A 12,942-nucleotide genomic window follows, 5' to 3' on the forward strand; every position below is an offset into this window, starting at 1 on the left:
ATCATGAAGGCTATTAACATCTTCAAATAGTTCAAGTGACCTCTGCCATTGACTCCTACAATTTTCATCTTGTAAACAAGAATGACATCAGAATTATGTAGCCTACAGAATACATCCATACAGTCATTATGACCTTCCTGTGCAGTGATTCAGTGTGTTCTAGAATCAGAATGTTAATGTTGCAACTGACGGATGTGATTAGTACTATGGACAGCAAATACTGTGTGACTAGTAACAAGGCCATTGATGTGCTCTTAAATCGCTGGGAGTTCCAAATGGTAGGCTCCCCCACTGATTTGAATCACTTACCTGATATTTCAGGCTGGTGTTTTGTTAGCTGAAAATGGCACCGGCCCAGGGTACTTTTGTGAGAGCACCACAAAGAGATCTTCTTCCCCTTCGTCAATCTTCTCTTCTGCCCCAGGCCAGGTGCACACACACAATAAAGTGAAAAGTTCATCTTTTCACTCCGCTGCCCAAATCCACCCAGACTGGAATGTAGAACAAGATCCAGGAGAAGATGGCGGCGTTGCTCTCCTGCAGGAGTTCTCCAGCCAGTGCACTTTTCTGCAAACAGAAGCACCAGCCCAGGTTATACTAGGGGGCAAGACTTCACTGAAAAAGTGTATTTTAATTCTGAGTAAAATGAGTAGCCCTATCAAATAATAATCATTATAACTAAGGGGCCGATTCACTAACTTCGAGCGAAGGATTCGAAGTAAAAAAACTTCGAATTTTGAAGTGTTTTTTGGGCTACTTCGACCATCGAATGGGCTACTACGACCTTCGACTACGACTTCGAATCGAACTATTCAAACTAAAAATTGTTCGAATATTCGACCATTCGATAGTCGAAGTACTGTCTCTTTAAGAAAAAACTTCGACCCCCTAGTTCGCCATCTAAAAGCTACCGAACTCAATTTTAGCCTATGGGGAAGGTCTACATAGGCTTTCCTAAGTTTTTTTGATCGAAGGATATTCCTTCGATCGTTGGATTAAAATCCTTCGAATTGAACGATTCGAAGGATTTTATCATTGGATCGAAGGAATAATCCTTCGATCGTTCAATCGCACTATTTGCTATTCGAAGTCGAAGGATTTTAATTCCCAGTCGAATATCGAGGGTTAATTAACCCTCGATATTCGACCCTTGGTGAATCGGCCCCTAAGTGTTGATATTTTTAAATGTTTGCCTATTTAATGTTTTACTAACTAAATCTTTTTTGTCTAGTGACCTCTGCAAGAAATAGATTGGAGCAAAGGCATAGAAGCAAAGATGGTTCATCTACAGACCAGACATTACTCAAACGGCAGAAAGAGAGGACCAGCAAATCCGCAGCAGTCAAGCACAGCAAGCCCAGAGTTTCCCAAAATACCACAAAAATACGGAACTACAGTGTGAAGGACTGATTTTAATAAATCTTCTTGTGTGACGTGATTCTTCATTGATGGACCCATAAGGAACTGTCGTGTGGCTAGTCATGGCAATATGTACTGAATAAACTGAATCTTTCATTAATTAAAACAGGTAATATCTGCTTGAGTTATGGCAAGTGTGTACTGCAGATCTATTCTTCAATTTGGGCTCAAAAAGTATCATTACATAGGGAAGAATAAACATAAGTTCCATGTCAAACCCACCTAGCCCCTGATTGCCTACCCACCAGAAGGGCGTAATATTATTTTCTATCAACTGTTGAGTGCCATCAGCTCTCATAAGCAGCTTGAGAAAGCAACCATTAGGAAGTGGAATGTCTAACTAGTACTCGCTAGTTTTGTGGAAAAGTTATCATTAAAGGATAAGCTCTGTAGAACACCATTATATTCTATAGATCTTATATTTTAATCTGAGCATTTTCCTCCTTTGAATGGCTGCCCCCACAGCTACGCAGGAGCTTATTTAAATGCTACTGTTTAACTATAGCATTGTTTCTGAAGCAAACACTACACTTTAACCAGTGTAAGGCAATACTGCATGAACTACTTTAAAACTTTTGGTGTTACTGTTTCTTTAAATGCACATTCCTTCTATTATTAGATGGCTACAGTCCCTTTAAGATAAAAAAAAAAACTGTACAAGTTTGGAATGCCTTATCCAGAAACCCATTATCCAGAATTCTCCAGGGAAAGGCCACCTTACACAGCATCCATTTTAAACAAATAATTTTATTTTTTTTACAAGTAATTTCCTTCTTTATCTGTAATAATAAACCAGCACCTTGTACTTGATGGTAACTATGCTTTATGAATCCATATTGGTGGCAAAACGGTCAGGTGATCTCTGAGGGAGCACAGTTAATATCGTACAATGTTTAAATTACTTTTAGCAGACTTTAGGTATATTGATCCAAATTATGGATAGACCCCTTATCTGGAAAATCGAATGTTCCGAGCATTCCAAATAATAGGTCCAGCACCTGTACTACTGTATGTAAGCCTAATACTGTAAGCTACCTCCATGGATAACAGACACATTGTCTACCTGAAATCGTGATGTCAAGACAGGTGTCATCTTTCCCATCATGTAAGAATAGCCCTGAGATGTAAAATGAGAGATGCGCTAGCAAAGATCTGCTGCCATATCTGCTTTGGTCGGTACAGATATAGGACCTGTTATCCAGAATGCTTGGGACCCTGTGTTTTTTTCGCATAAGGGGTCTTTCCATAATTTGGATCTCCATACCTTAAGTCTGCTAAAAAATCATTTAAAAATCATTTAAGCATTAATACACACCCCATAGAATTATTTTTCCTCCAGTAAAGATGAATTATATTTTAGTTGGGATCAAGTACAAGTATGGGACCTCTTATCCAGAATGCTCAGAATAATGGATATTTCTGTAATTTGGATGTTCATACCATTACTCTACTGAAAAATCATGTACATTAAATAAATTCAATAGGCTGGTTTTGCTTCCAATAAGGATTAATTATATCTTAGTTGGGATCAAGTACAAGCTACTGTTTTATTATTACAGAGACTATTTGGATAAAATGTATTATTACAGAGAAAATCTTTTTTCTTTTTTTAAATTTGAATCATTTCATTAAAATGGGAGATGGCCTTCCTTTAATTCGGACCTTTCTTGATGGTTTCCGGATCCCATACCTGTTTAATGAAGATTTGGTAGGACGTGATGTGTTCATTGGTTTATCGTTGCAGAGAACATATTTTCCAAAAGAACAGTAGCTATCAAAAATGTTATTACTATATAAAGTAAATGACAATTTAAAAAAGAAAGGGATCATTTACTACCCAAATAGTGGGTCAGGTTAACTTAGAGGAGAAAATGGTGTATCATGAAAACTATGTTGAAGTCAACAGGGTAATGCAGAACTGAATTAGTAGAAGTTTTTCTCCCTAAATTGAATGTGAATTAAAGCATATATTAGTAGAGCCACAATACAGAAAACTAAATACGTCAGCAGCAATATATTTGAACTGCAAAGGCAGACAGAGCATTCTGATCATTATATTTATCCAGGGGGGGGGGCGTTTTGTGTGCCATAAGCAGTGAACTTATCATAGACTACAATAAGTCCCTGCTGCCCCAGTTCAGCACTTTTAAATTAATTCACTATGGTATTACAGGTATAGGATCCAGGGTCAGACTAGAGCACTAGGGCTGCAACATTCAATGGCCGCCTAACTCCTGCACGCACACCCCTCCTGTGAGCCGTGCTCATGCATGAACGTCCACACACAGCGGAACATCTTTTTCTGGGGGGCTGCCTATCGGGGGAGCAGGTCTGGGCCTGGGGTTTTCTGGATATGGGATCTTTCTGTAATTTGCATCACAATACCTTACATCTGCAGAATATAAATTAAACATTAAATAAAACAAACTGGATTGTTTTGCCACCAATAGGGATTCATGCAGCTTAGTTGCCGTCAAGTACAAGGTACTATTTTATTAATACAGAGAAAGGGAAATCATTCAAATTATTTTAAAATTGAGTTTATGGTAGATGACCTTTCTGTAATTATAAGGTGACCTGTAAGCAATTCAGGCTTCGGATAAATTCTGTACTGCAGCAAAATAGAATGATTAAACAAGTAACGGCTTGTGCATTCCCATCTTTACTGAAGTAATGCTTCATTCTTATGCAGAGAGATACTTGGTATTCTTCCCATATGGTTGCATGCATTCTCATTCACAGGGACATTTCCCACTAGGTACAGCTGGCCAAGAGCTACCGAATCCCCTGCTACTGTGCCTCAATGTTAGAGGGATAGCACTGTTTAGCATGCTGTAGGCAGAACATTTGCAATTGGTATTAATTTTTACATTTGTGCTTTTTATCAGCTATATGAGACTGAAATATGAATAGGAGAGGACACAAATAAAATAAGTAATAAATAACAGTAAAAGTGTAGCCTCACAGAGCAAAACTTATTTTTTGCTGCCAAAGTTAGTGACCCCCCATTATGAAAGCAAAAAAGTTGCTAAAAATAGAACATTTTACATTTGCTTAAAGGTGAACTACATCTTTAAAGCTTACATATCAAAGGTGTCAAGCTGTTTATGGAATGGATGACATTTTCATGGGCGTCTGCAGAACATTTTCCAGGGGAGGGCAACGAAGAGAACATATTACACGCAGTGCGCCACAAAATTTTTAGAGCCCATGCTTTTTGTGGCCCCGCCCCCAGCTAAACCAGGATGGCATTACGGCAACTCTGGGGGTATAAATACCCCCAGAACCCATAGCAGGGTAGCACAAAGGCAATTTCATGTATAGATGAATGCAGCCTGTCAGGAGTCGTACTCACACATGGTCAAGCCCGGACTGGCAATCTGTGGGATCTGGCAAATGCCAGAGGGGCTGGTGGAGGACTATTTGGGCCTCTGAGTACTTGGAATGCCAGGGCCTATTTTAACTCCCAGTCCAGACCTGCACATGGTAAAAAGCTGTAGTCACTCCTCTGTCCTGCCATATATCATGCTTTGATCTCCTCTATTGTGTCTTTGTCCTGGCCACAAACTAAGTTGAGATCTTACTCCTCTGCAAAGTGCGTATTTTACTTTTGTGCTCCCCCCTCAGTCGTACTTTTCCTTCTTCTCCCTCCAACTTCAGTCGTATTTAATACTATATTTCACTGTTCATTTTCAATGCGGTGCCCATTTTAACTTCCCGCCCATAATTGTTTACATAATTCTGCAAACTTCCAACCAATAGCCTTTTAATTATTTAATTTTAACCAATCATGTTTAAGCAGGCATTTCCACTCATTAAAAAAGTCAAGCAAAGCTCATATTATTATTTTTATGCTTATGTTCCTATTAAATTTAATGTATGCTAATCTTAGTACTTCCCATTTATTTATCATTGGCTGCAATAAAAAAAACCATAACGTGGCTTTTTTAAAAATTGGAAATGCCTGCTAAAACGTGATTTGTTAAAATTACATGGAAAATGAGCAGTGAAATATAGTATCAAATAAGGCTGAAGTCGGAGGTAGAAGAATGAAAAGTACAGTGACTGAGGGGGAGGTTGGAGCACCAAAGTAAAATATGTGCTTTGCAGAGGAGCACTAAATTACATGTACAGAGAGGGTAGGAGGGAAGCTTGAAGAAGAAGAAGATGTGAAAACAGTACGGAGGGGCAAGGAAGGAGAACAGAGAAGTGAAGTTGGAAGGAGGAGACGGAAAAGTACAATGACTGGGGGGTACATGGAGCACAGAAGTAAAATAAGCACTTTGCAGAGGAGCTGAGATCACAACTTGATTTGTGGCAAGGACTGAGGACGGAGACATGATGGGGGAGATCAGTGCATTATAAATGGCAGGAGTGACTTCAGCTCTGTGAGTACACAAACACACAATGCATATAAGTCCATGTTGGAGGTGAGCCCGAGACTCACCTCTATATAGACAAGAGCAGACAGTGCAGTCCAGATACAGGTTCCCCCGACCAACCCACACTTTGACTTGCGTGCTTTCTTTGCATTGAAACAAGAGCTGTGCAGCAATTGGATGGGAGGCAGGTTCAAATCACTGCAGGCCATTATCGTGGAGGATATAACAGAACAGAATAAAGAAAGAGCGAGTGCGGAACCTTGCAGAGATATAAATAGAAGTCCAGGGCGGCATCGGCAACATAGCTCTGGTATGCACAATCTTTGCATCCCGCCTGGCAAGAGAATATCCTTAATTATAAAGTACAAATCCAAGGGGGGGGGGGCAAGTGCCCCTTGCCCCTATCTGTTGATGTCCATGGACATTTTATTTAAAAACACTTGAGGACAGACCACCAGATCAATTAAAGACTTCAAGTTGTTTTTTGCTATATTACTACTATGTATATTTCCCAGGAACATCTGAGTACTGGGATGTTTTCTGAACAAAGATTTTTAGTGAAGCAGTATTCAGTATGAAGCAGTATTCAGTATGAAATTAAATCAAATGTGAAAAACTGGCTGTGCAAAAATTTGATTTGGGTATCCTTGTAATTTTGCTAATTTGAATGCATGTACCTGCTCAATACTGATTACTGGCAACACCAAATTGGTTGGATTAGCTCGTTAACTACATCCAAGTCGTTGCGGCGCACTCCAAAGTCATGGTTAGCATTTCTTCTTTTTAAACTGATGTAACCAATAAAGGATGAATTTTTAACCAACAACCTATGAGCGATCCTTTGACTTTGGAGTGCGCCGCAACGACTTGGATGTGACTAGTTGAAAACGTCTCCCTTAGCGACAGACTCGGGGCGGCAGCACCCGGGTCACCCCGTGGAGAGGGTAAGCTGATCCTTATGCATACTTATCTATGAATGTAAACAACTGTTGGGAGGAACGTGGGAAAGACTGTGTAATAAACGCAGGGCTAGGGGCAGGTGCACCCTTGCCAATTACCACCAATGGTGAGCGGATCTTAAACCGCTGTAATTTTTTATGATACAGGGGATCAGGCGTATAGAAATTATTTATATCAATTGTAACCTCAGAATTGGTGTTGGGATATATATTTTAGACTGCTAACTGGGATTAGCTCGTTAAGCCTTGAACTTCATAGGCAGGTGTGTCCAATCATGAGAAAATGTACAGTATTTACAGTAAGGTGGCCAATTGCAAGTTGTGCCTTTGTTTGTCTCTCATCTGAAGAGTGGCAGCATGGGATCCTCAAAGGAACTTTCAAAAGGTCTGAAAACAAAGATTGGTTAGTATCATGGTTTAGGTGAAGGCTACAAAAAGCTATCTCAGAGTTTTAAACTGTCAGTTTCAACTGTTAGGAATGTAATCAGGAAATGGAAGGCCACATGCACAGTTGCTTTAAAACCCAGGTCTGGCAGGCCAAGAAAAATACAGGAGTGGCATATGCGGAGGATTGTGAGAATGGTTACAGACAACCCAAAGATCACCTCCAAAGACCTGCAAGAACATCTTACTGCAGATGGTGTATCTGTACATCATTCTACAATTCAGAGCAATTTGCACAAAGAACATCTGTATGGCAGGGTGATGAGAAAGACGCCTTTCTGCACTCACGCCACAAACAGAGTCACTTGTATGCAAAACTCATTTAGACAAGCCACGGTCATTTTGGAACAAAGTGCTTTGGACTGATGAAACAAAAATGTAGTTATTTGATCATTACAAAAAGCACTTTGCATGGTGGAAGAAGAACACCGCATTCCAAGAAAAACACCTGCTACCTAATGTAACAGCCTAGAGGCTGTTACATTTGCAAAATGAGGCTCAACTAAGTATTGATCTAATATCTCTGTTGGGGTGCCAAAATGTATGCACCTAAATTTGTTATAATGCATATTGTATATTTTCTGTAAATCCAATAAACTTTATGTCACTACTGTTTCCATAAGGCATGTTATATAATAAAAGGAAGTTGCTACTTTGAAAGCTCAGCCAATGATAAACAAAACTCCAAAGAATTAAGAGGGGTTCCCAAACTTTTTATATGACTATGTATAACCATGTCGAAATATCACGCTAAATATTAGCTAACCTCCCCTGGACAATCAGATCCTTGCAGTGACCCTGCTACTGAGACGGACTAGAAGATGACCCATATTCTGTCATTCTTTTGTTTGTCCCTTTACAGGAGAACAAAGCCCTTCTGACAACACAGACCTCCCTCCCAAAGTGCACCACAAGGGACTTGCAAAGCAGGAGATATGACTTTATTACTGACCTTTACTGTCCTTTTTGCTGTGATTTGGTCACAGGAGCATGTTCAGTTAAAAATGACATGGCTTCAGTTGCTCATGCTCCGTCTTGGTTATGGCAGCTATGTATGATGGGGTATGTCAACCCCATACTAAAACAAACTACCCCATTAACTATGTCACTTGCTTTCCCACACTGGATGAATTTGTGGTGATGCCTCTGTGCATATGGGTAGTTCCTGAGCCCATGTGTAAAAAGTTGCACCAATTTTATAAAGCTGGCAGCTTCCCAAACCTCCATTTGACATGTTTTTTTGTGCCACTGCCATGACCCATAAATTAGTGAGCCTGGAGTGAATGAGAAAGGGCAGAGGAACAAAGCTGTGAGGCAGAATAAATCTGATAAATGCACATGGGGAATTTGGTAAATGACAAAGGCACACATGAGAAAGTAGTGTGAAATAGGGACCTGCAATTCATGGCTACCCCTCTGATACACAGTGCCCCTTCTATTCATGGCATCTCTGATAGGGAGCTGTTTAGCTCCATAAATCCCAAGCCCTGAATACAGTGCTCCTGTGTTCCAAGGAATAATTCTGGCACGGTTTGCTGCCTGGCGCCTTATTTCAGCATAAAGCAGATTTTGCTGAGGCAGAACTGCACTCAATATAAATTCAAGTGGTTGCAAGACCTTTGGGAAAAAGTTTTACTTTAAACGTTTTTTTTTTCCTCCAAAATGTGAACCCTAATAACCCTGAAAAGCACTCGCACTAGTGAGTTGAATGACCTGAAATAAGACTTGATTCAGAGAAGCTCAGATTGCATCACTACTGGCTTCTTTCTCAAAGTGAGCCCTCCCACTCAGCACAGTCACCACATCACCCTATCTCCTAGCAACACCCACACAGCCTTGCCGATTGGCTAGGAAACTCCCCTCCAAGCACACCTCTCTGTCGACCAGACAAGTAGCATTTCCATTAACAAAATGTACTCTTAGAACCTCTCAGAATATTTGCTGTGAGGAGAATTCTGTTGCTATGCTCGCTGCTCTGTTTCTTTTTTTTTTTTTTTCTTCCAGTAATCTACTGGGCTGCTTGCAGTCATACTGAACACCAGAGAGTTTGTTCATTTCCTACCGTTATTATTGGTCATAAGCATTTATAAATACCTGCATATAATACAATAGAAAGGTGCATACATGAAGCGTACCGATTATGTACAAATACTGACAGATACATGAGGTAAAGAGGGCCCCATTTATTAGATCTTACAGTCTAAAAGTGAATGTTGTACAAGGCACAAGGGAATATATTAATCAAAAGGGTGAAAATAGAGTAAACATCCACAGCGCTCCCTATTCACTTGCATAGGTTTGATAAATATATCCCAAAATGTGGGAAAATGCAATTAGTGAAGTTCTCTGCATTATTATGAGCAGGAATTTAGTGACTAAATAATAACTAAGCATCGGGGGGGAAGGAGCAGAGAGAACATTAGACCGCAAGGTGTGTGAGGGTGTAGGTGTATACCGTATAATATAAAGGAATGCACACCTGTCTACAGTGTAAAATGGAAAAGTATTCATGAGAAAATGTTGCATTATTTTCTTATATTAAACAAGAGCCACAAATAACCTATAAAATATTAGTTGTGTCGCACCGTTCATTGAAATCTATGAAAATTCTATTCATTATCAAATGCAGGGCCAGTTTTAGGGTATGGCTTTAGTGCCCCAAGAATTATATAGGCTGTAATATAATACATTCACATATACATTAATACATTATATGCTGTAATAGCGGTGCAAGTTTATACTTTTTGTAATATTCAGCCTGCAGCCCTCAAAACCTTGAAAAAGCAACTCATTGGGGCAAATTTACTAAAGGCGAAATTTGGCCTCGGAAGGCTCCGCCACACTTTGCGCAACTTCGATAACGTTAATTTGCAGCGAACTTGCTTATTTATGAAAACGCAAAGGTTTTGCCAGCGAAAACTCATCAGCGCAGACATTTCTAAGCAAATGTTTGCTAGTGTTACTTTTTTCCTAGCGAAACTTCGTTAAAATACTTGCATTTACGTCAATCGAAATATGGCAAGTACATATAAGTAATGTATATGTCTTTTTATTAGTGATTGTTGGTAAAGTTGCTGGAAGTGGCCACATTAAAAATGTCCAAGGAATCAAAATAAATAGAGAGATCCTCTATTGTCCTAGACATGAGCCCACCCTAAAACAAATGTGGAATGAGCTTCAAATGGTTAAAAAAAATTACCATGATGACACTGATAAAAGATTGTTGAGGATGTAGCTTTGTCTCATTATGACAATGAAGAAAAGGGTAATTTACTGGAAAGTTTTGAACTTGTGGAGTAATGATAGTTAAACATTTATGGGCAATTGCTCTTTGGTTGCATAGAGTATACTCTCCATATTTGCAGTTAGACATACAAGTAGTTGCTGTCATATTGCTTGCCTTTAATGAGCTTAAATGGGAAATGACAACCGCACCTTCAGTTATGTGTTTAAGGTGCTAAATCTCCAGAAAAAAATATACTACGGGCATGGGACCAGTTATCCAGAATGTTTGGGACCTGGAATTTTACATATAATGGATTTTTCTGTAATTTGGATCTTCATGCCTTAAGTCTACTAGAAAATCATGTCCATTACATAAACCCCATAGGCTGGTTTTGCTTCCAGTAAGGATTAATTATATATCAGTTTAAATTGAGTACAAGGTACTGGTTTATTATTATAGAGCAAAAGGAAATCATTTATAAAATTTGGATTATTTGGATAAAAAAGAGTCTTTGGCAGATGGCCTATCTGTAAATTCAGAGCTTTCTGGATAACAGGTTTCCGGAAAATGGATCCCATACCTGTACTGTACTAACACCAGCTGTTTTTTTTTCAGTGGCTTTCATAGGTGAAGGAAACCTTTGATTTTCATTGCACAGCACATTATGTTCAGCAGCAGAAAGTAATTTATGCTTAATAAAATTGAAGATCTTAGGGTTCTTATACACGATTGGTTTTCCAGGACCTTTTTTTTTGCAAAAATACAAATTGATTATATTGCATTTGTAAACTATTTTTAAAATGCAACAAAGTTTCTTTGTAAGTTCAAAATGCCTCCCTTTGTTCTGTTGTATTTTGAATGTGAAGTGCAAAAAAAACCAAATGATACGTTTATCCATTAACACACAATGGTGTGTCTGCAAGCTGGCTATAGCCCTTTGGGAACTATCCAGATATAATGGAATTTCTCTTACATGTACCACATCAAATGGATCAGTTACTCATCTGTCTGGGACAAACTGCTGTGTTTTAGGTGAGCCAGTGAAGCGCTCCCCTGGAGATCTAAGGTGCATGTATGTAGAATTAAAAGCGATGTAGCAACTTTCCCCCCCATGATCGCTGACATATTGTATGGTCAGTTTGGAGAGGCCATTTTGCTGCGGCTAATACAGTATATGATGCCATTAAAGGAGAATTCAACCTGTAGAGAGAATTCAACCTGTAGGGAAAAAAACCTGTACCCCCCGCCCTCCTCCCCCCAGGCTAACTACCACCCCCGGGAAATGCCCCATACTTTATACTTACCCCTCGGCGCAGATTCTTCCAGCAGAGTTCCACGCATCCATCTTCCGGCTCCTCGGTAAGCCGACTGGGAGATCGGCATTACATGGAAATTGCCGATCTCCCAGTCAGCTGGAAGAATCTGTGCCAAGAGGTAATTATAAAGTATGGGGCATTTCCCTTGGCGGGGGAGGGGCAGTTAGCCTTGAGGGAGGAGGAGGGTGGGAGGTACGGGTTTTTTTCCCCACAGGTTGAATTCTCCTTTAAGCATAGTTTTCACACTTTGTATTCTGTTACTTCCCTGAACTCATATTGCATTGTAATAAATTTTATGTACACAATTATATATACTAGGGATGCACTAAATCCAGGATTTGGTTCAGTATTCCAGCAGGATTGGGCCCTTTTCAGTAGGATTCTGATTCGGCTGAATCCTTGTGCCTGGCACAGCCGAATCCAAATCCTTAAAATCATGTGATTTTTTTTTGTCAAAGCACTCAGTGCGTGGTTCTGTTTTCCCTTCCCTTTTGCTGATTTGCAAATACAAATTAGGCTTTGGATTTGGTTAATATTCAGCCAAATCTTTTACGAAGGATTCGGGGGTTCACCGAATCCAAATTAGTGGATTCGGTGCATCGCATATATGTAATTGAAACTGCCAGAACAATTATTTTTGTCTGTATAACCAGCTTTTATCTGTGTCTATAGATGTTCCTACTATGTGTATTATGTACAAGATGCCATATGTGTGGGCCTATGATATATACATAGCATCCATGTAGGGAGAGACGAATGTGCCTTGAAGCATTCACTATAAACAGGTATTAGCCCTTTTTCCTGTATCTGTAAGTGTGGGCAGATAGTATATGTACATACATACGGGCATTTCATATCTGCCCACATTTACAGATACAGCAAACAGGGCGAATAGACAAAGAGGAAGATCCAGTAGAAACGCCGCGTATGTGGAAATAGACTAGGTAGATGGAGAAAAGTGATTCGGTGCATTTCCTCATCCCTTCGACCCCTGGCACCCCACACAACTGTCACCCCACACAACTGTCACATGCGCTGCCAAGCCCCGCCAGGTTAATGTCTGTGCACACAACCTCCCCTGGCTTTGCGGTGCCTTCGCATGCACAATTGGGGTGGTAGTGAGGAAACTGGAAGGAGGGGGGTTAGGAATCACCCCACGGCCGAGCCCCAGAGCCCAACCTTCTCTCTCATTGGAT

General features: G+C 40.0%; 1 protein-coding gene across 1 annotated transcript in view; it reads left to right on the forward strand.

Annotated features, from left to right (window-relative positions):
- The window catches only part of ccdc57.L (coiled-coil domain containing 57 L homeolog), an 85,359-nt gene extending 82,865 nt beyond the window's left edge, over positions 1-2,494 (forward strand). Inside the window, exon 18 of the mRNA XM_018235112.2 lies at positions 1,232-2,494. Coding sequence (XP_018090601.1) covers positions 1,232-1,410 — 179 coding nt within the window. The 3' untranslated portion in view covers positions 1,411-2,494. The remainder of the gene's footprint in view (positions 1-1,231) is intronic.
- Positions 2,495-12,942: the final 10,448 nt, after the last annotated feature.

Source organism: Xenopus laevis, chromosome 9_10L (genome assembly GCF_017654675.1).
Source record: "Xenopus laevis strain J_2021 chromosome 9_10L, Xenopus_laevis_v10.1, whole genome shotgun sequence".
NCBI classification, from domain to species: Eukaryota; Metazoa; Chordata; class Amphibia; order Anura; family Pipidae; genus Xenopus; species Xenopus laevis.